This window comes from Rhinichthys klamathensis, unplaced genomic scaffold (genome assembly GCF_029890125.1).
Source record: "Rhinichthys klamathensis goyatoka isolate OS25496 unplaced genomic scaffold, OSU_Roscu_1.1 h1tg000057l_1, whole genome shotgun sequence".
Classification (NCBI taxonomy): Eukaryota; Metazoa; Chordata; class Actinopteri; order Cypriniformes; family Leuciscidae; genus Rhinichthys; species Rhinichthys klamathensis.
Genome location: NW_026606602.1, coordinates 5,248 through 28,454, shown reverse-complemented (window position 1 = coordinate 28,454; position 23,207 = coordinate 5,248). Strand labels below are relative to the sequence as shown.

The following is a 23,207-nucleotide window of genomic DNA, read 5'->3' as shown; positions in this document are numbered from 1 at the left end:
GCATTTACCATCCTTTCAATACAAAATTTTAAATATGAAAAAATTTTATGGAAAAAAAAATTTGCTCTTCAAAAAGCCTTTTTCCAAAAGGTAGCATATTGAAAAAAGGGTGTCGTCTTATATTCGGAACAATACTGTATTTTTTAAGTTTCGAGGACCAAAACTATAAATATACAACATCTCTTCACAAAACACAATCCTAAGCTCTTCCATTTCTTGCTCATCGACTTGCAATGTATCACCAGTGTGATTGCATCTGTCTCTTCATTTCATTCGGATCATTTCCATGATTTAGGCACACTTCTATGATAGCCCCGTCAAGTTCGTTAAATTCTGCAATTCCTCACATAAATATGGTCGTCTTCAGCGTGTGATATAGTCCGTGTCAACCCCCGACTCTTCTGACGAGGACCTGGTTAGTCCACTGGTGTTCCCGGCGTGGGTCAGCATATATCCCGACGGGGAGTCCACATCGGGCCTCGTGTCTGTGGGTGTGTCTTCCAGCAGGAGCTCCTCCTCCTCCTCCTCCTCCTCCTCCAGCACACAGTCCTCAGAGGCACATGACCCCCGCACTGACTCGAGGAGCAGAGGTTTACACACCTCGCTGTCCTGGGGTCCCAGAGCCCTCAGAGTGACTGAGAGCAGGCTGACGTTCCCGGAAGCATCTTCATCTGAGTGAGTGTGTGTAAGTGTGCTCCTGTCCTCCAGCACTTCACCACGCCGGATCTCCTCGACGGCTGCTTCCCGGGCCTCTCCAGAGCAGTGCTGTGATCTCCCCGGCGAAGATGAAACTACAGCCTCTGTTAAACCACTGTCATCTATCACACACCCCATGTAGACGCCTCTATCTTCCTCCTCCTCCTCTTCCTCATCATCCGAGTCGGCCTGTGAGAACAGCAGGACATGAAGATCAATACACACGTAACAAGATCACATCATTTATCTGTCAATCAGATGTATTCGGTTACTATAGCAACAGCGGTCTCCCGGCGTATTTTCAGGAGAACAAAAGAAAAAGAGCATTTTATTTACTTGTATCCCACTTTATTTCTTTTTTTTACTGGCACTTTTCTACTCATACCGTTTCAATCCCTCATTTCTTTTGATCAAACCTCTCACCTGTCCTTCTTTGCCTTTTTCCTTCTTAACCCTTGTGTTCTGTTCGAATTCTGTGTACACCCCTTATGGACCGGGTCAAATTGACCCTAATTGGATTCAATACAATTCCTCAAAAACCACACTATGAAAAACAACAAAGATTTAGATACAAACTGTAAACTTTTAATATCAGCATTTGTCAAACATTACAAAAACATTATATCTGAAAATATGATTTATGAAAATGTTTTTAAAACAGTTTTGTTTTGACAAAATTGGAAAATAAACAGTATACTGATTTTTTATGCATATATTTTTTTTTCCTTTTTTTTTTTTTTTTTTTTTACATTTTATGCTTTGAACATCGTAACTGAACAAAAAAAATTGCTGTATAATGAAAATTTTTCATTTTTCTAAGTTAACTTTCCCTAGTTTCCTAAGACCTATTTTCCTAGTTTCATTATTCACTCACTGGGAAGTGAGAAACCAAACATAACAAAAACATACATCAAATAAATGTTTTTTATTTATTTTTTGGCTCTGTGAAGCTGCCTTTGAAAATCCTACATAAAAGTTTTGGTTAAAAGCTAGGTATTTTAGATATTTTGAATATTGAAATGAGAGCTTATTTTACTATCTGTGTCTGACAAAGATTTTCATCTGTAATTTGCAAATAATTCTGAGCACTGTAATTTTATCTTTTTCAAGTGTGTTTGGTTAGGGTTAGAGCACTTTTAGATGCACTTGCACGTTAGAACTGGAGTTGAAGTGCCCTGACATACAGAAAATAAATGTTTTTATTTTGTGTCTGTACAGTTGCTTTTGAATGGCTGTCTATGAGGGTCAAATTGACCCGCGAACATCACGAACGTAACAGTAATTTTGTTTGTATATGTCAAACACATCAGCATGTTGAAACTTTGCATGCATGTTCATCATGATAAATGAGAAAAAGTCACAAAATATCAAGAAAAAAAAACAAAAGTTGACCAGTATTTCCAACAACTTGAAAATCGAAACGGGTCAAATTGACCCGCAACATAACACAAGGGTTAAACATGGACTTACTTTCCAAGAATGGTTGTTTTGTTTCTAATTTTGAAAACAGGGATAGCTAGCATGTTTGCTTAGCATAACGTCAAGCACACAAGTTACAAGATTAATATCATGTTTTGCTCCAAAATCACTATATATGCACACGTCAGTCGTGTTTGAAATAACTGGCTTCTGTTGCCGGTTTCACAAAGATACGGCTGAGATATAGTAGAGACTCTCACTATCTTAAGCAGGACTACACTGCAATGCATTCTGGGCAAAATAAGACGCTTTTCAAAACAAAAAGACATGGCGGATCGAGTAAGCGCATTCAACCGCTCGGCACAGTTTACCCCAGCGGGAGATGTGTGTGTGTTGGAGGAGTGTAACAGTTACAAGGACATTTTACTGGGGAGATTTAGCGGAGAATGCAGTAAGAAGAAGAAATGTGTAATTTGGACAAAGATTGCTCAACAGTTAACAGAGTTAATCCGACCGTCGAGCGGAGCGTTACAGACGTACAGAAAAGATACAAAAACATGGTACAAGATGCCAAAAAATTAATATTTAAGAGGAAATATCCAAAAACGGGAGGAGGAACCCAAGAGGAACTTAAAGACACTGAAATGGTGATGAATACGGTAAGGGCCATTTCCCCTTTTCTGTTGTCTGTTTGTACAGTTCTGTTGACTTCTAGTCCGGTGCGACTTACATATCAACGCATTAGCTTCCACAGCCGCGAGAGGGCGCTCGAGTTGCCGGAGTTGTTCAGAAGCGACACCGAGGATGAAGAACTCAATGGATTCAGTGATGTGGAATGAGATCGAGAGCGCTCGGTGAACTTGCTGACCGGTAACTTGCTTGTTGGACTTGCTAGCTTATGTTAATTTAGCCTATTCTGCCTCCCGGGTGTTCTTTATGCTATTGTGCAGCTGAATAACTGTTAGTGTTGCGTTAGCACACCGGACACCTGTTCAGCCTGTTGTTCTGTGTGCTGTTGTGCAGCTGAAATGTCTGTTCTTTGTCTTCGATTGTGAAATAAATTCGAAATCAATGCGACTTATAGTCCAGTGCGACTTATAAATGAAGAGTTTGGTTCCAAAACGCAATAAATCCATTTAGATTAATTTGAGTAAAAATGTGTTTTCTTTACCAAGAAAGTGGAAAGATGAAAACCACTATTTTCTGTTTCAAACTTTCACATAGCATTTGTAGGTCATAATAACAAAAAAAAATTAAATCCAGGTTTTGATTTTCAAAGATTTATAATAAAAACAGATTATTTTTTTCCCCAAAATGCAACAAATCCATTTTTTTTTTTAAATTCAAAATGCAATTAATCCATTGAATCAATATAAAAGTTTTTTTTTTTCATATTGAAACTGTTGAAAATAGTTTATTAGTATAATATTTTTATTAAGAACTGTAAAGAAGATTGAAAACATTTGTCCTCCTCCCGAGTGCCTCATCTTCTTAATCTCCTCACGTAAATGATTCGATTTCGATGCCTTACGTTTCTTACCCACCGCAGAAACAACCACAGGTTCATCAATGCCGGCAAAATTATTCATTTTTTTGTTTGTTTGTTGATCGAAAAGTACAAAATAGATAAGAAAAACTAGGAAGCCGGGTGTATTTAAGGCGCTGCCGTTACTGTTTACATTGCGTGGAATGGTGCGTTGTGATTGGTTGAGAGTGGAATGGTGCGTTGTGATTGGTTGAGAGTGGAATGGTGCGTTGTGATTGGTTGAGAGTGGAATGGTGCGTTGTGATTGGTTGAGAGTGGATATATCGCATTCTGCAGAGAAGGGAGACTGGCGTTTGTCGCGGTTTGGAAAGAAAGGGAGAAAACATGACAGAATAACACGGCGGATATCGCATTTTACTTCAAATTAAACATTGACTTTTCAATACCAACCAGATACAATACTGATTTTTGCAGTAACTAATTTTTTTTTTAAATGGCGTTTATCGCGTTTTGGAACCAAACTCTTCATATGTTTTTTTCCTCTTCATGACGCATTTTTTGACTGATGCGACTTATAGTCCGGAAAATACGGTACTCCTACTTGAGTCATATGATTTCTAGAACTTCTACTTCTACTGAAGTCAATGCGTATACTCTTTTCAGCACTGCACGGCTCGAGCCAATAAAGGAACTCAAACTTTAAACTGTTGATCATTGGCATTATGGACACAGGCTGATGGAAATGTCACAGAATATAAGGGCACAAATCTCACAACCGATGAAAAACCCCAGACCTTGTTGGCATAGTTGTCCTCGTGTTGGGGGTTCCCTGAATCCTCCTCCACATGCAGTGGGTTGCTGGTTTTGGTGGGATAGTTTTTAGATGCACTGTTTGACTGAGCCTCGGTTGAGGACACTTTCTCACATGACGTCTCCTCAGGAATCAGATCGTGGGGTTGAGAAACAATGTTGCTCTAAATGAGGAAAACAACAGAGAGAAAGAGATGATCATTATATGTGGCAGGAGGACAGGTGAGGACATTTACTCAAACTACGGCTCTTGCTCCAACTCTACTAGCAGGCCCGGATTGGCTAATCGGGAGCACCGGGAGAAGTCCCGGTGGGCCGGTCTGTATTATTGGCCAGGAGGGCCGGTGTTGTCATGGCACTGGGTTGAATGCTGCATTGAACAGCTGTTTTACGATAGAAGTTTTAAACGACCGACAGAAATGGATTCCTATTACAATGGATTCCTATTTAACACAGATACACATATGTTTTTGCCAATGACAGTGGAAAAATAATATGCCCCCGAACCCCCTAGCAAGATCACTTTTGCTGAATAGAAAATGATATTTTTGAGAATACAATGAATTACAAGGCTGTACAGAACAGTGCACTATTGCTTATATACTGAGGTTTTAATTACATTATTTTAATAGTCAGTCGGGAACTAAAGTGGGCCGGTCTAAGGCATGAAACTCCAGGGCCCTGGCTACTAGTCAAGGGGTTCCTTCACAAACGAGACTGAGGTGTTGAGATCAGCAAGACTTGTGTCACTTCTGAGCATTTTAAGGAACAGTTAATGGGCTTCTGCCAGCCTGGGGTGTTTCCCAAAAACATCATTAGCAAACTATAGTTACCAACAGTTGAGTTTAAACCACAGCTCCAGCATTCACCAACGCATTGCAAAGTGGTGTGCTTGAAACGGCAGCTCCCAACTTGTGATTAGAAGCTTCATTCTATTATTAATAATAATGTAGGGATGCACCGATATGAACATTTTGGCCGATACCGATAACCGATAATTCTTTACATTTGAAAGCCGATAACCGATATATTGGCCGATAAATCTAAATTAAAATTTTGATATACTTTGATAGCCTGTATAACAAAAGGCTCACCATTAAAAGCCTTGTCTCAAACACTTTTAACATAAATCAAACCTATACAATACAGTATAGCCTAGTTTGAACCAGTGTAAGATTCCTTATCTTTTAAAATTAATTTTACACTCATATGGACAACTTTCTTTATTAAAAAATGGTACTTTATAATAAGGTTTAATTTTGTTAGCATTAGTAAGCATGACCCAACAATTTTATAAAGCATTTTTAAGAAAGTTGTATCTGTTAACATTAGTCAATGCACTGTGAACTAACATGAACGCACATATTTTATTAACTAACAATAACAAAGGCTATTGCTCTCTGTTAGTCAATGCATTAACAAATGAGACCTTATTGTAAAGTGTTATCAAACAATCTATTGCCTAACAAAAAATATAATACATAAATAATGCAAACAAGTCATTGGATAACATTGGGCTGCATATAAAGAAACAAAATGCATGTGCCATGGATCAATACAATGGAATCGCCTCCGCGCGGACAATAAGAAAAAAATATTTTAAATCAAACCATATCGTTGATGAAAATAATACGACAACAAAATAATGTTAGTTATTAATTATAACGCAATGTTTTTTATTTTTTTTAACATTTTTAATATTACATTGATAGTAAACATCTTTAATAGCTTAGTTACTGTTTCAAATGACATTGCTGTGTGAGCTGCGCGCTGAAGCGGAAGAGAAGGGTGATTGCTAGAAGGTTAATCAACTCAACGGTTGCTGAAGAATGCAAACCCAAAGAATTTACAAATGTATTACAATAGTGAAAACAATTATAATTGTATGACAGTCCCAATCATTGCTTTTAATGTTTTGCATTGTTGTTTAATCTGCGCGCGCTGAAGCTGAAGAGAACGAGCACCGGGAAACTGAAGAGCTTTTCTAGCAGGTTGTTTAAATCCACGAATGAAACGCATCATATGTGAGATTAATCCGATATTTATATTACATCAACTTTATATTACGACTTATCTGTGCAAAATGACGTGAATGCACAATCGAACTTGTGCTGGTCATAAGGCTAATCCCTGTTCTGGACGCGCTGTTCCCACAACAACGCGCCGAAGCGGCAACTAAACAGAGAATTCACAACGTTTTATTACAGTAGTGTTCTCATTATAATGGCATGTATATGACCGTCCCAATTATAGTTATAAATGTGCATTGCTGTTTGAACTGCGCAACGCTAAAATGATCAAAGATGATCACAGCAAAGATGATCACCGGTACAATGAAGCGCTACTGCATCGTTCATTAACTCACCCAAACGCATCCTATATTAGATTAATCAGATATATATATACACAAAATAAACATATTACTACTTACAATGCTGCGAATGCTCAAGAGAGCTTGACTGTGCTCGTCATGAAGGCTAAACTCCATAGACGCGCTCTTCCCGCCACAACGCGCTCGTCGCGCTGAAACACTGGCGAACAACAATTCACAACATTCGTTTGCGTGTTTTTATTATAATATAATGAAGGCTATGTGACAGATTTGTGCTGCACATGTTGCACTGAACTGTATCTTCCTTTTCGAAGTGAGTCCAATCATTCAGAACCATCATGGCGAACAGCGCGCATCTCTCAACTGAAGTAAATAATGTATCTATCGGCTTTGATATATCGGCCCAATTTTCTTATCGGACCGATAACGATAACATCAAAAAAGATCATTTATCGGCCGATATCGATATGTGGTCGATATATCGTGCATCCCTATTATTTAGGGATGCATGATATATCGGCCACCATATCGGTATCGGCCGATATATGTTAATTTGTTACGGTTATTAACTAGATATATTAAAGCCAATAAATAATGGATTATTTCAGATGCGCACTGTTCAACATGATGGTTTTGAATTGCTTGATATATATTTGGAATCACTTTGAAAAGGAAAAGTCATATAGTTAAGTCATGTGACCCTGGGCCACAAAACCAGTCACAAGGGTCAATTTTTTTAAACTGAGATTGCTGAAACTGAATAAATAAGCTTTCCATTGATGTGTGGTGTGGTATTTGGCCGAGACACAACTATTGAAGATCTGGATCTGAGGCTGCAAAAAAAACGAAACATTGAGAAAATCTCGGTATAGGCTTCTGTCCTGTAGATGTTTGATTCACGTTGAAGAGCCAAATGGCTTTTAATGGCGAGGCTTTTGTTTTTGAAACAAGCTCTCAAAACAAAAGTTATCGGCTGCCAAATATAAAGATGTACCGTTATCGGCCACAATTTTCATATCGGTGCATCCCTAATAATATTGATTTTACACAGCAGTTCAATAGTAATATCATTGACTTGACCGCACTGGCACTATTGGAGGAGAACTGAGCTGAGCTGGACGATGACATCGCTGTTTTCTGCAGAGCTGCTTTATAGATGAAATGAACTCCAATCATAACCATAACAAAAGTGCTACCAGGTAAGAGAAGCTAATGATGTAAATGAACATGTATTAGAGCAGTGGTTCCCAAACCTGTCCTGGCGACCCACCAACACTGCACGTGATTAATGAGCTAATGAGTTCAGGTGTGTTTGATTAGGGAGAGAGAGAAAACGCGCAGTGTTGGTGGGTCGCCAGGACAGGTTTGGGAACCACAGCATTAGAGATTCCTGATGCTGTGTTTGAGTGCAGACAGGCTCTTACCAGTGATTTAAGAGGAGGCGTCTTCAGCTTACAGAGAAACCCAGTGTAGACCAGACCCAGCGCTAGCAGGAGCACAGCTACACCCGGCACCGACGCTCCCAGAGACCAGCTCATTACATACAGCCCTGCAGACACACATTTACACCTTACTTTCAGGCATTATAGAAGAAACATGCATACTGCAGCTCTACTGCATTCTTCAGGACAAGAGCCCACGGCCCATAGGTCCACATGGTAGAGCTGTGTAATTTGGCACAGCGATTGGGGTGCGTCTCAACAGACCTCTGACCAACACTGGTGTTTCTCACTGAAACCATATACATAAAACTCAAATTCTGAGCCCATTCTGTTACAAATCCAATTCATGAGAATTTCTATTCAATCTAATTCAAGTGTTCTACAAATGGATTATTCCATCAACAAATGTTATATAACTTTCCACTGACAGTCTACATCATAAAGCTTTGCAACTTGAATTTGTACGATTAAAAAACCATCATATGCAAAGCAGAACTGATAATACACCTTTTCTCTTATCAAATCCCACATGTCTTTCTTATACTTCACATGATTTACCTTCTGCCGTAATACATCACTCTTGGAATATGCCGCTTTCTTTCGTGGAATCACAATAGTGGATTATTGTAAACTCTTTAATTACATTTTTACAAGTAATAATCGATTTTATGATATCTGTAATTATATTGACTACTCAATTTCACTAGTACAGAATTTTTAAATGAATTATTACTAGTTCTAGTAGATGATCCCTACACTTTGAGAGGTATCTGTAACGTTAATATGATATCAGAAAAGTCATTCTGAATGGTCAAACGTCAATTACTACTAGTTCTAAACTACAGAGATCTAGTTCAAATTGAATTACACATATCTACATGTTCTTTCTAGACTCTGAAATCTCAGAATTTTTACAACTCTTAATTAGCGAGGCCTCAAATTAGACTTTTTACTAGTAAGAACTTGCCAAGTAAGCCTATAGTCCCATTGGAGTTCGGTTCACTCGACATTACGTCAGTAGCTGACGCTGTGAGGAAACCCTCTTTCACAGATATACCAAGCCTTATTAAATAACGGCAGGGAAAGTTCACTGGCCAATCATGTTCAAGCTCAGAAAATACTGCTATACAATGTCTTTGACTACTGTTATATATATAGTGCTGCAGTTAAAAGGTGTTTTCCTACCGCCTCTTGGCTCCACTCGACTGGTGTATTCGCACTGCCACGCTGACGCTCGAGTGTTGTTGTTGGAGTTGATCTGGGGAAGAACTTGCACACAGTACTGATGTCCCGGCTGAAGGTTCTGCAGGACCGCCCGGTTCTCGACTGTAGAGATGTGCTCGGCCTAGGGTGGACAAGACACCAGTACAAGACGAGAGAAGCTCAGCTGATGGGACTCTACAAGGGCAGCTTTAAGTAGAGACGCACGATATATCGGCAATCATATCGGTATCGGCCGATATATGATCATTTTTAACATATCGGCCCGATATAATGTGTCCGAAATATTAAAGCAGATAAATAATGGATTATTTCCTTCATATGCACACTGTTCACCATGATGGTTCTGAATAGCTTGAAATATGATTGGCATTACTTAAAAAAAAAAAAAAAAGGAAAATACGGTTATGTGCAAGTCTGTCATATCGGCTACATAAAATCATAATGAGAACATGATAATTGTGTGTTTAGGACGTGGCTTCTAATGGTGAGACTTTTGTTTTTGTAATCAGGCTCTCAAAAATTATATAAAAAATTTGGATTTAGATTTATCGGCCAAAATATCGGTTATCGGCTTTCAAATATAAAGAATTATCGGTTATCGGTACCGTCAAAATTTCCATTTTCTAATCAACAGTTATCACAAATAAATCTAGATTTTAAGATATTGCACAATCATTTACCAAATATCATAATCCAACAGTTTAAGTAAGAGTAATCTGTATTCTTAACCAGCCCAGAGCGACTAGATAACTGGGTGAATCTCACAAAACATGTAAAACTGTAAATTAATTTGTAAATAAATAAGTGCTGGATCGAACACAGTGATTAGGATGTGACCGATCAGAAGTGATGTAGTTTAAAGGGAGTTTGTCAGCTGATCCTGAATCAGTTGTAGAGCCACTTTCTGTATTACCAACACAAGGACAACACAATAAAGTGAATTTTATTAGCAAAAAGATAACTAACACATCTAATAATTACTTGGATAAAGAAATAAAATGTAACTTAGGCTAGCCAGCGATTAATCTCTCTTATTCTGAGCACACACAAATAAACACTCACCTCACTCTGTCCGGCTTTCTTCCAACTTATTCTGAATTCAATAGAGTTATAAAAGCGAGTGATGTGTTGTGTAACAGGAGTTTCGCGGGGTGGAGAGATGCTGATGTTCAGACAGTTCCCACAGCCAGACAGGGATATAACGGGTGGACCGATGATGGCTGAACAAAGCAGAATCAAAGCCGTTTTAGAAGTGAACAACTCTAGATCATGCAAACTGAGGCAGAGAACACGACTCATCCTCCCCAGATGTTACAGCACTTACTGTCTTCGTATGGTGTAATATTTTTTTTCACTTTCACTGATGTTGTGTTGTCAAGCGATGCCCAAACTATGAAAGTGCAGAGTGTGTAGATGTCCTTCAGTGTTTCAGAGACGTCTACTGTTGTACTCGTGATGTTCAGACGCACTGTCGAGTTTCTTCCACTGCAGCTGTGAGAATAAAACATCAGTTTATTTAAAGATGGTCAAAATAGGACCGAATGTAAGAAAGTGTGAGTTTAAGCTACGAAAAACTTCTTAGGATTTGTGTTATACACTGCAAAAATGCTTTTCTTACTTGGTACTTTTGTCTTGTTTCCAGTCCAAATATATAAAAATTAAGTGATTTGTGGCTTAAAACAAGCAAAATTATCTGCCAAATAATCTTGGTTCTGTTTGAATTAACATTATTTTTCTGACCCCATTGGGAGATAATTTTGCTTTTTTAAGCAACAAATCACTTCATTTTTATCCCCAGAAAAAAAGACATACTATCTTCTACTGTGTGTAGCACAACTGCAGACATTACAAACAATAAACTGAAGAGAAAATGTGTTTGGCAACATTTAAAAATGAAGAAATAAAGACTAGGAGAATTAAAATATATAAGTAATAATTATAATATTAAATATAGGGCTGTCAAAATTAACATAACAAAACAATTAATGCAACTAGTTTTTTTTTCAGTTTAACATGTTAAAAATATGTAATGCAGCATCTGCTTTTTCCTGCCATCAACAACAAACAAACAAACACCCGAAACACACCAAGAAAGCCGCTTTAGACTTTTTAACGCTTGAATGGACAAAAACACACAAAACTATTGCGAGTTATCTCATAAGCACAGTATTAAATGAGTTAAAGTGTTAACTGGATGTAAAGAGAAGTGAGAAGATGTAGTGTGTGTCAGATCCACGTCATGTGATTCAGCTCTTAAAGTGACAGTAGCCTAATAAACCGGCTGCGTCTGTCATTAATGTTCACCAAAACACAAAAGACGAAGAGAATCGCTGCTCTCGACTGAAGAACGTCAGTAGCTTTAACAGGAATTAATCTCCATTCAGTTTATCATTCATGAAGCGAAGTGCAGTGTTTATTAACAGCACAGATACAGGAATTATTACATTTCTGTATATTTACCTGTTATACCTGGGAATCTTTACAAGGTTACATGGGTCAAAAACAATAACTTTATTGTGGATTAAGTAAAAATCTGAACCGGTCTGACTGGCTCAATAGGAAAAACCCTCAGTGTTGAGCCCTGATAAATTAAAGCACAGCTAAATGTGACATTTATTACAAAGGGTTTATGAGAAGATAGTTTTAAGTTAATTGAAAGTTTATTTTTTTAAAGCCTTTTAAATGTTACAAATTATAGCTTTCAATTACACTGTAATGTTAAATGTCTATAATTAATATCTAAAATTAAGAAAAACATTCATATTAATCGTGATTAATTACAGAAAAATGTGATTAAATCATTAATCATTTGAATCGATTGACAGCACTAGTTTTCATGCATTAATGATGTGCCGTGTAATGATTGTTACGGAAGTGTGTTATCGGTGTCGTGTTACGGAAGTGCGTTATCAGTGTCGTGTTACGGAAGTGCGTTATCAGTGTCGTGTTACGGAAGTGCGTTATCAGTGTCGTGTTACAGTGTTATCAGTGTCGTGTTACAGTGTTATCAGTGTCGTGTTACAGTGTTATCAGTGTCGTGTTACGGAAGTGTGTTATCAGTGTCGTGTTACGGAAGTGTGTTATCGGTGTCGTGTTACGGAAGTGTGTTATCGGTGTCGTGTTACGGAAGTGTGTTATCGGTGTCGTGTTACGGAAGTGCGTTATCAGTGTCGTGTTACAGTGTTATCAGTGTCGTGTTACGGAAGTGTGTTATCAGTGTCGTGTTACGGAAGTGTGTTATCGGTGTCGTGTTACGGAAGTGTGTTATCGGTGTCGTGTTACAGAAGTGTGTTATCAGTGTCGTGTTACGGAAGTGTGTTATCAGTGTCGTGTTACGGAAGTGTGTTATCAGTGTCGTGTTACGGAAGTGCGTTATCAGTGTCGTGTTACGGGAGTGCGTTATCAGTGTCGTGTTACAGAAGTGTGTTATCGGTGTCGTGTTACGGAAGTGTGTTATCAGTGTCGTGTTACGGAAGTGCGTTATCAGTGTCGTGTTACGGAAGTGTGTTATCAGTGTCGTGTTACGGAAGTGCGTTATCAGTGTTGTGTTACGGAAGTGCGTTATCAGTGTCGTGTTACGGAAGTGTGTTATCAGTGTCGTGTTACGGGAGTGCGTTATCAGTGTCGTGTTACGGAAGTGCGTTATCAGTGTCGTGTTACGGAAGTGCGTTATCAGTGTCGTGTTACAGTGTTATCAGTGTCGTGTTACGGAAGTGTGTTATCAGTGTCGTGTTACGGAAGTGTGTTATCAGTGTCGTGTTACGGAAGTGCGTTATCAGTGTTGTGTTACGGAAGTGTGTTATCAGTGTCGTGTTACGGAAGTGCGTTATCAGTGTCGTGTTACGGAAGTGCGTTATCAGTGTCGTGTTACAGTGTTATCAGTGTCGTGTTACGGAAGTGTGTTATCAGTGTCGTGTTACGGAAGTGTGTTACGGAAGTGTGTTATCGGTGTCATGTTACGGAAGTGTGTTATCGGTGTCGTGTTACAGAAGTGTGTTATCAGTGTCGTGTTACGGGAGTGCGTTATCAGTGTCGTGTTACAGAAGTGTGTTATCGGTGTCGTGTTACAGAAGTGTGTTATCAGTGTTGTGTTACGGAAGTGCGTTATCAGTGTCGTGTTACGGAAGTGTGTTATCAGTGTCGTGTTACGGGAGTGCGTTATCAGTGTCGTGTTACGGAAGTGCGTTATCAGTGTCGTGTTACGGAAGTGCGTTATCAGTGTCGTGTTACAGTGTTATCAGTGTCGTGTTACGGAAGTGTGTTATCAGTTTCGTGTTACGGAAGTGTGTTACGGAAGTGTGTTATCGGTGTCGTGTTACGGAAGTGTGTTATCGGTGTCGTGTTACAGAAGTGTGTTATCAGTGTCGTGTTACGGAAGTGCGTTATCAGTGTCGTGTTACGGAAGTGCGTTATCAGTGTCGTGTTACGGAAGTGCGTTATCAGTGTCGTGTTACGGGAGTGCGTTATCAGTGTCGTGTTACAGAAGTGTGTTATCGGTGTCGTGTTACGGAAGTGTGTTATCAGTGTCGTGTTACGGAAGTGCGTTATCAGTGTCGTGTTACGGAAGTGTGTTATCGGTGTCGTGTTACAGAAGTGCGTTATCGGTGTCGTGTTACGGAAGTGCGTTATCAGTGTCGTGTTACGGAAGTGCGTTATCAGTGTCGTGTTACGGAAGTGCGTTATCAGTGTCGTGTTACGGGAGTGCGTTATCAGTGTCGTGTTACGGAAGTGCGTTATCAGTGTCGTGTTACGGAAGTGCGTTATCAGTGTCGTGTTACGGAAGTGCGTTATCAGTGTCGTGTTACGGAAGTGCGTTATCAGTGTCGTGTTACGGAAGTGCGTTATCAGTGTCGTGTTACGGAAGTGCGTTATCAGTGTCGTGTTACGGGAGTGCGTTATCAGTGTCGTGTTACGGAAGTGCGTTATCAGTGTCGTGTTACGGAAGTGCGTTATCAGTGTCGTGTTACGGAAGTGCGTTATCAGTGTCGTGTTACGGAAGTGTGTTATCGGTGTCGTGTACCGGAAGTGCGTTATCAGTGTCGTGTTACGGAAGTGTGTTATCGGTGTCGTGTACCGGAAGTGCGTTATCAGTGTCGTGTTACGGAAGTGTGTTATCGGTGTCGTGTTACTGAGTCGTGTTACATCGGTGTCGTGTTACGGAAGTGCGTTATCAGTGTCGTGTTACGGAAGTGCGTTATCAGTGTCGTGTTACGGAAGTGTGTTATCGGTGTCGTGTTACTGAGTCGCGTTACATCGGTGTCGTGTACCGAAAGTGCATTATCAGTGTCGTGTTACGGAAGTGTGTTATCGGTGTCGTGTTACTGAGTCGTGTTACATCGGTGTCGTGTTACGGAAGTGCGTTATCAGTGTCGTGTTACTGAATCGTGTTACGGAAGTGCGTTATCAGTGTCGTGTTACGGAAGTGTGTTATCGGTGTCGTGTTACGGAAGTGTGTTATCGGTGTCGTGTTACGGAAGTGTGTTATCGGTGTCGTGTTACTGAGTCGTGTTAAATCGGTGTCGTGTTACGAAAGTGCGTTATCAGTGTCGTGTTACGGAAGTGCGTTATCAGTGTCGTGTTACGGAAGTGCGTTATCAGTGTCGTGTTACGGAAGTGCGTTATCAGTGTCGTGTTACGGAAGTGCGTTTTCAGTGTCGTGTTACGGAAGTGCGTTATCAGTGTCGTGTTACGGAAGTGCGTTATCAGTGTCGTGTTACGGAAGTGCGTTATCAGTGTCGTGTTACGGAAGTACGTTATCGGTGTCGTGTTACGGAAGTGTGTTATCGGTGTCGTGTTACGGAAGTGCGTTATCAGTGTCGTGTTACGGAAGTGCGTTATCAGTGTCGTGTTACGGAAGTGTGTTATCGGTGTCGTGTTACATCGGTGTCGTGTTACGGAAGTGCGTTATCAGTGTCGTGTTACGGAAGTGTGTTATCAGTGTCGTGTTACGGAAGTGCGTTATCAGTGTCATGTTACGGAAGTGTGTTATCGGTGTCGTGTTACTGAATCGTGTTACGGAAGTGTGTTATCAGTGTCGTGTTACAGAAGTGTGTTATCAGTGTCGTGTTACGGAAGTGCGTTATCAGTGTCGTGTTACGGGAGTGCGTTATCGGTGTCGTGTTACAGAAGTGTGTTATCAGTGTCGTGTTACGGAAGTGTGTTATCGGTGTCGTGTTACAGAAGTGTGTTATCAGTGTCGTGTTACAGAAGTGTGTTATCAGTGTCGTGTTACGGAAGTGTGTTATCAGTGTCGTGATAACAGAAGTGTGTTATCAGTGTCGTGTTACGGAAGTGCGTTATCGGTGTCGTGTTACGGAAGCGTGTTATCTGAGTCGTGTTACAGAAGTGTGTTATCGTGTCGTGTTACGGAAGTGTGTTATCGGTGTGTTACGGAAGTGTGTTATCAGTATCGTGTTACGGAAGTGTGTTATCAGTGTCGTGTTACGGAAGTGTGTTATCAGTGTCGTGTTACGGAAGTGTGTTATCAGTGTCGTGTTACGGAAGTGTGTTATCAGTGTCGTGTTACGGAAGTGTGTTATCAGTGTCGTGTTACGGAAGTGTGTTATCTGTGTAGTGTTACGGAAGTGTGTTATCTGTGTAGTGTTACGGAGGTGTGTTATCTGTGTTGTGTGTTATTTGTGTTGTGTTACGGAAGTGTGTTATCTGTGTAGTGTTACGGAAGTGTGTTATCTGTGTAGTGTTACGGAAGTGTGTTATCTGTGTAGTGTTACGGAGGTGTGTTATCTGTGTTGTGTGTTATCTGTGTTGTGTTACGGAGGTGTGTTATCTGTGTTGTGTGTTATCTGTGTTGTGTTACGGAGGTGTGTTATCTGTGTTGTGTGTTATCTGTGTTGTGTTATGGAGGTGTGTTATCTGTGTAGTGTTACGGAAGTGTGTTATCTGTGTAGTGTTACGGAAGTGTGTTATCTGTGTAGTGTTACGGAGGTGTGTTATCTGTGTTGTGTGTTATCTGTGTAGTGTTACGGAAGTGTGTTATCTGTGTAGTGTTACGGAGGTGTGTTATCTGTGTTGTGTGTTATCTGTGTTGTGTTACGGAGGTGTGTTATCTGTGTTGTGTGTTATCTGTGTTGTGTGTTATCTGTGTTGTGTGTTATCTGTGTTGTGTTACGGAGGTGTGTTATCTGTGTTGTGTGTTATCTGTGTTGTGTTACGGAGGTGTGTTATCTGTGTTGTGTGTTATCTGTGTTGTGTTATGGAGGTGTGTTATCTGTGTAGTGTTATGGAGGTGTGTTATCTGTGTTGTGTTATGGAGGTGTGTTATCTGTGTTGTGTGTTATCTGTGTAGTGTTACGGAAGTGTGTTATCTGTGTAGTGTTACGGAAGTGTGTTATCTGTGTAGTGTTACGGAAGTGTGTTATCTGTGTTGTGTTATGGAGGTGTGTTATCTGTGTAGTGTTACGGAAGTGTGTTATCTGTGTAGTGTTACGGAAGTGTGTTATCTGTGTAGTGTTACGGAAGTGTGTTATCTGTGTAGTGTTACGGAAGTGTGTTATCTGTGTAGTGTTACGGAAGTGTGTTATCTGTGTTGTGTTATGGAGGTGTGTTATCTGTGTAGTGTTACGGAAGTGTGTTATCTGTGTAGTGTTACGGAAGTGTGTTATCTGTGTAGTGTTACGGAAGTGTGTTATCTGTGTAGTGTTACGGAAGTGTGTTATCTGTGTAGTGTTACGGAGGTGTGTTATCTGTGTTGTGTGTTATTTGTGTTGTGTTACGGAGGTGTGTTATCGGTGTCGTGTTACTGAGTCGTGTTACATCGGTGTCGTGTTACGGAAGTGCGTTATCAGTGTCGTGTTACTGAATCGTGTTACGGAAGTGCGTTATCAGTGTCGTGTTACGGAAGTGTGTTATCGGTGTCGTGTTACGGAAGTGTGTTATCGGTGTCGTGTTACGGAAGTGTGTTATCGGTGTCGTGTTACTGAGTCGTGTTAAATCGGTGTCGTGTTACGAAAGTGCGTTATCAGTGTCGTGTTACGGAAGTGCGTTATCAGTGTCGTGTTACGGAAGTGCGTTATCAGTGTCGTGTTACGGAAGTGCGTTATCAGTGTCGTGTTACGGAAGTGCGTTTTCAGTGTCGTGTTACGGAAGTGCGTTATCAGTGTCGTGTTACGGAAGTGCGTTATCAGTGTCGTGTTACGGAAGTGCGTTATCAGTGTCGTGTTACGGAAGTACGTTATCGGTGTCGTGTTACGGAAGTGTGTTATCGGTGTCGTGTTACGGAAGTGCGTTATCAGTGTCGTGTTACGGAAGTGCGTTATCAGTGTCGTGTTACGGAAGTGTGTTATCGGTGTCGTGTTACATCGGTGTCGTGTTACGGAAGTGCGTTATCAGTGTCGTGTTACGGAAGTGTGTTATCAGTGTCGTGTTACGGAAGTGCGTTATCAGTGTCATGTTACGGAAGTGTGTTATCGGTGTCGTGTTACTGAATCGTGTTACGGAAGTGTGTTATCAGTGTCGTGTTACAGAAGTGTGTTATCAGTGTCGTGTTACGGAAGTGCGTTATCAGTGTCGTGTTACGGGAGTGCGTTATCGGTGTCGTGTTACAGAAGTGTGTTATCAGTGTCGTGTTACGGAAGTGTGTTATCGGTGTCGTGTTACAGAAGTGTGTTATCAGTGTCGTGTTACAGAAGTGTGTTATCAGTGTCGTGTTACGGAAGTGTGTTATCAGTGTCGTGATAACAGAAGTGTGTTATCAGTGTCGTGTTACGGAAGTGCGTTATCGGTGTCGTGTTACGGAAGCGTGTTATCTGAGTCGTGTTACAGAAGTGTGTTATCGTGTCGTGTTACGGAAGTGTGTTATCGGTGTGTTACGGAAGTGTGTTATCAGTATCGTGTTACGGAAGTGTGTTATCAGTGTCGTGTTACGGAAGTGTGTTATCAGTGTCGTGTTACGGAAGTGTGTTATCAGTGTCGTGTTACGGAAGTGTGTTATCAGTGTCGTGTTACGGAAGTGTGTTATCAGTGTCGTGTTACGGAAGTGTGTTATCTGTGTAGTGTTACGGAAGTGTGTTATCTGTGTAGTGTTACGGAGGTGTGTTATCTGTGTTGTGTGTTATTTGTGTTGTGTTACGGAAGTGTGTTATCTGTGTAGTGTTACGGAAGTGTGTTATCTGTGTAGTGTTACGGAAGTGTGTTATCTGTGTAGTGTTACGGAGGTGTGTTATCTGTGTTGTGTGTTATCTGTGTTGTGTTACGGAGGTGTGTTATCTGTGTTGTGTGTTATCTGTGTTGTGTTACGGAGGTGTGTTATCTGTGTTGTGTGTTATCTGTGTTGTGTTATGGAGGTGTGTTATCTGTGTAGTGTTACGGAAGTGTGTTATCTGTGTAGTGTTACGGAAGTGTGTTATCTGTGTAGTGTTACGGAGGTGTGTTATCTGTGTTGTGTGTTATCTGTGTAGTGTTACGGAAGTGTGTTATCTGTGTAGTGTTACGGAGGTGTGTTATCTGTGTTGTGTGTTATCTGTGTTGTGTTACGGAGGTGTGTTATCTGTGTTGTGTGTTATCTGTGTTGTGTGTTATCTGTGTTGTGTGTTATCTGTGTTGTGTTACGGAGGTGTGTTATCTGTGTTGTGTGTTATCTGTGTTGTGTTACGGAGGTGTGTTATCTGTGTTGTGTGTTATCTGTGTAGTGTTACGGAAGTGTGTTATCTGTGTAGTGTTACGGAAGTGTGTTATCTGTGTAGTGTTACGGAGGTGTGTTATCTGTGTTGTGTGTTATCTGTGTAGTGTTACGGAAGTGTGTTATCTGTGTAGTGTTACGGAGGTGTGTTATCTGTGTTGTGTGTTATCTGTGTTGTGTTACGGAGGTGTGTTATCTGTGTTGTGTGTTATCTGTGTTGTGTGTTATCTGTGTTGTGTGTTATCTGTGTTGTGTTACGGAGGTGTGTTATCTGTGTTGTGTGTTATCTGTGTTGTGTTACGGAGGTGTGTTATCTGTGTTGTGTGTTATCTGTGTTGTGTTATGGAGGTGTGTTATCTGTGTAGTGTTATGGAGGTGTGTTATCTGTGTTGTGTTATGGAGGTGTGTTATCTGTGTTGTGTGTTATCTGTGTAGTGTTACGGAAGTGTGTTATCTGTGTAGTGTTACGGAAGTGTGTTATCTGTGTAGTGTTACGGAAGTGTGTTATCTGTGTTGTGTTATGGAGGTGTGTTATCTGTGTAGTGTTACGGAAGTGTGTTATCTGTGTAGTGTTACGGAAGTGTGTTATCTGTGTAGTGTTACGGAAGTGTGTTATCTGTGTAGTGTTACGGAAGTGTGTTATCTGTGTAGTGTTACGGAAGTGTGTTATCTGTGTTGTGTTATGGAGGTGTGTTATCTGTGTAGTGTTACGGAAGTGTGTTATCTGTGTAGTGTTACGGAAGTGTGTTATCTGTGTAGTGTTACGGAAGTGTGTTATCTGTGTAGTGTTACGGAAGTGTGTTATCTGTGTAGTGTTACGGAGGTGTGTTATCTGTGTTGTGTGTTATTTGTGTTGTGTTACGGAGGTGTGTTATCTGTGTTGTGTGTTATCTGTGTTGTGTTATGGAGGTGTGTTATCTGTGTTGTGCTGACTGGTTTGTTCGCTGAGAAGACTCACCGCTGTTTGATGTTGAACACGGTGCGTGGAGGAGAGGCTATCCCAGGACTCCACTGCAAGATGTGCCGGAAGTTATGGGACACTATAGTGAGGTTGGCCGGAGCAGGGACCGTGTGGAGCACTGCAAGAACACATCACACACACATCACACACTAACAGGAACATGCCCACAGATCAAATAAAGCTCTATAGTTCAATAAACCAAACAGGAAAAGAAATGAGCAGATTTCAGTCACGATTCCTCATTTCATTCACCAACCTCTGATTTCATTGTCATCGTGTGGTTTTCCACATCTCGTTTTAAAGATATTTGCAATGTTTGTGTTTCATAAACAATATTAGCTCATTAAGATAGGGCTCTATGAAATCTGTTTGATTTATTTTCCAAATTCCTTTTTTATTTTAAGTTTTAATTTTTCTGGATTTGCTTTTTTTTTTTACTCCATTTTAAAGGTTAAATTAAATGTTAATAATCAAAAAACACGTCTAATAAATTGAAATCATGAAACAAACAATTTCACAACAATTTATGAAAAATTACATGTTTAGGCGACCTATGAAATACATTTGAATTTCTTTTTTCAAATTCAAAGTTTTTTGGATTCCATTTTAATGGTTTAATTAAATTTGAATAATATTTTTTATGTTTTTTTTTGGCAATCAAATGAAGGCATAAAACATTAATTTAATTTATCTTTTAATCATATGAAATGAAACAAACATTTTTGTCAAAGAAAGTGCTGCACAACTGAGCTTTACTGTTCAAATTAAAACATGGAAGAAAAATAGTGATTATTTCTTAAAGTTTTAATAATTAATTACTATTATTATTAGTGTTAGTATTATTACGACATTGAGACGTAGCTAAATTCTACTGTACAACAGAAATATATTTCTATCACAATTAAACAGAAATGTTTATTTTGCCGTGAAGACCTTTGAGTTTCTGTGTGTTTATGATACGAGTTTTCCTCAAATGAAGCAGTGAAGAGACTCTGGAGATGAAGTTCATGCGTTCGTATAGTGAGCGAGGCATCAGAGGCTGAAAACACACCAGCTTCAGTGTGTGTGTGTGTGTGTGTGGGAAACCAAATCATTCATTCACACACAGAACATGCAGGATTCATATTTAAATAGTCTTTTTTGCGGTTTAATATTCACACACACATTATATTGCGTATGATTTAAGTGAAATAGAAAATTTGACAAATTCCTTATTATACACTGAATTCCTTTTTTATGAATGGATTCCATCCGCGTTTTCAGCATCAGGGAAATCATAGGCCCTGTTAAGAATATTACTCTCGTTTGGTTTAATTATTAATATCGCATCTTACATCTACCAGCGTAGTTCCCAAGCGCTGTACATTTCAATGACAAGCAAAGACAAAGCATAAAAACATCCATGTTCTAATTAACTCTTCAATTATAGTCTCTGCAACATGTGCTAACAATAATCAAGAAGTACAACATCTGGGAAACACACACTAGCTCCAGGAAACTGAGCACACGTGGCCGATGCAGAAGACTATTATTAACGAGAGTCTTCTAATAAAGTTTTCTTCACTAACTTTTTAACTCTAAAAAGGCCAAGATCATAAAGAGACATCAGAAATTGCAATTTGTTGTCGGATATGACATCCAAAATACAATCTCATGATTTAAATGATTATTTTTTTTAATGATTTAATGTTGTAATATTAAAAAATAGTGCTTGTTTAGAGTGCCACATTATTAAAACATGTATTCACTCATAACTTACAGCAAAGATTCTTTGAAATTTCTGTTTAGCAATACCATAAGTATAATGCCAATTGCTGAATATATTAGCCTACTGTATCATATTTAATACGCACACGTCACACACACACACACTTTTGTTGACCTAAAACTGAAATCAGTCTAAATTATTAATGCCTAATATTAAATATTGAACCGATTCTTTAAAACTGGCCACAAAGTATAAAGCCTATAGAACACAGTCTCTTTTATACATAAGGACGACGTTTCCCCTGAGATACAAACGTTTACAGACAGATTATGAAAAATGTAATAAAAAAATTTACATTTCAACAAACATAACAAGCAACAATTTTCCAAGTCCCCTCCAAATATGTAAATATGTGCAATATATAAACTTTGATCTGAAGGCGAGCAGATTTCCCACTACAGGAGGTCATGATGTTTATAAATGCTGAACACACTGTGTGACAAAATCACCAGATCTAAACATTCACAACATGAAACCGAGCAATTCATCTTCTAATCCGCATCAGAAGTGCTGTTGGTCAAACTCGTTCTTCAGTGTGTGTGTGTGTGTGTGTGTGTGTGTACTGTACCTGTGATGTAGAGGGACACGAGGAAGAGATGGCCCACGTATGCGGTCGTCATTATGACTGTCAATCATAACTCCCCAACAGCAGCGCCCTCACACTACAACACACACAGAAGTGATGAAGACCGACACCGATGCATTCATAAACGAGATCAGAAAGCCTCAATATTAGACGTGAGAAACATTAATAAACGAGATCTGAAGGCCGTAATATTAGACGTGTGAAACATTAATAAACGAGATCTGAAAGCCGTAATATTAGACGTGTGAAACATTAATAAACGAGATCTGAAGGCCGTAATATTAGACGTGTGAAACATTAATAAACGAGATCTGAAAGCCGTAATATTAGACGTGTGAAACATTAATAAACGAGATCAGAAGGCCGTAATATTAGACGTGTTGAAACATTAAATAAACGAGATCAGAAAGCCTCAATATTAGACGTGAGAAACATTAATAACGAGATCTGAAGGCCGTAATATTAGACGTGTGAAACATTAATAAACGAGATCTGAAAGCCGTAATATTAGACGTGTGAAACATTAATAAACGAGATCAGAAGGCCGTAATATTAGACGTGTGAAACATTAATAAACGAGATCAGAAAGCCGTAATATTAGACGTGTGAAACATTAATAAACGAGATCAGAAGGCCGTAATATTAGACGTGTGAAACATTAATAAACGAGATCAGAAAGCCGTAATATTAGACGAGTGAAACATTAATAAACGAGATCTGAAAGCCGTAATATTAGACGTGTGAAACATTAATAAACGAGATCAGAAGGCCGTAATATTAGACGTGTGAAACATTAATAAACGAGATCTGAAGGCCGTAATATTAGACGTGTGAAACATTAATAAA

The 23,207-nt window shown here is 39.5% G+C and overlaps 1 protein-coding gene across 1 annotated transcript; it reads right to left on the bottom strand.

The window, feature by feature from the left end:
- Window positions 1-363: 363 nt before the first annotated feature.
- Window positions 364-22,472, bottom strand: crfb1 (cytokine receptor family member b1). The gene is made up of 8 exons (XM_056248744.1): window positions 22,344-22,472; window positions 20,005-20,125; window positions 10,734-10,900; window positions 10,472-10,629; window positions 9,371-9,530; window positions 8,168-8,292; window positions 4,396-4,575; window positions 364-885 (listed from the first exon to the last, which is right to left on the bottom strand). Exons 1-8 carry the CDS (start codon window positions 22,393-22,395, stop codon window positions 364-366), a joined length of 1,485 nt encoding a protein of 494 aa, XP_056104719.1. The 5' UTR covers window positions 22,396-22,472.
- Window positions 22,473-23,207: the final 735 nt, after the last annotated feature.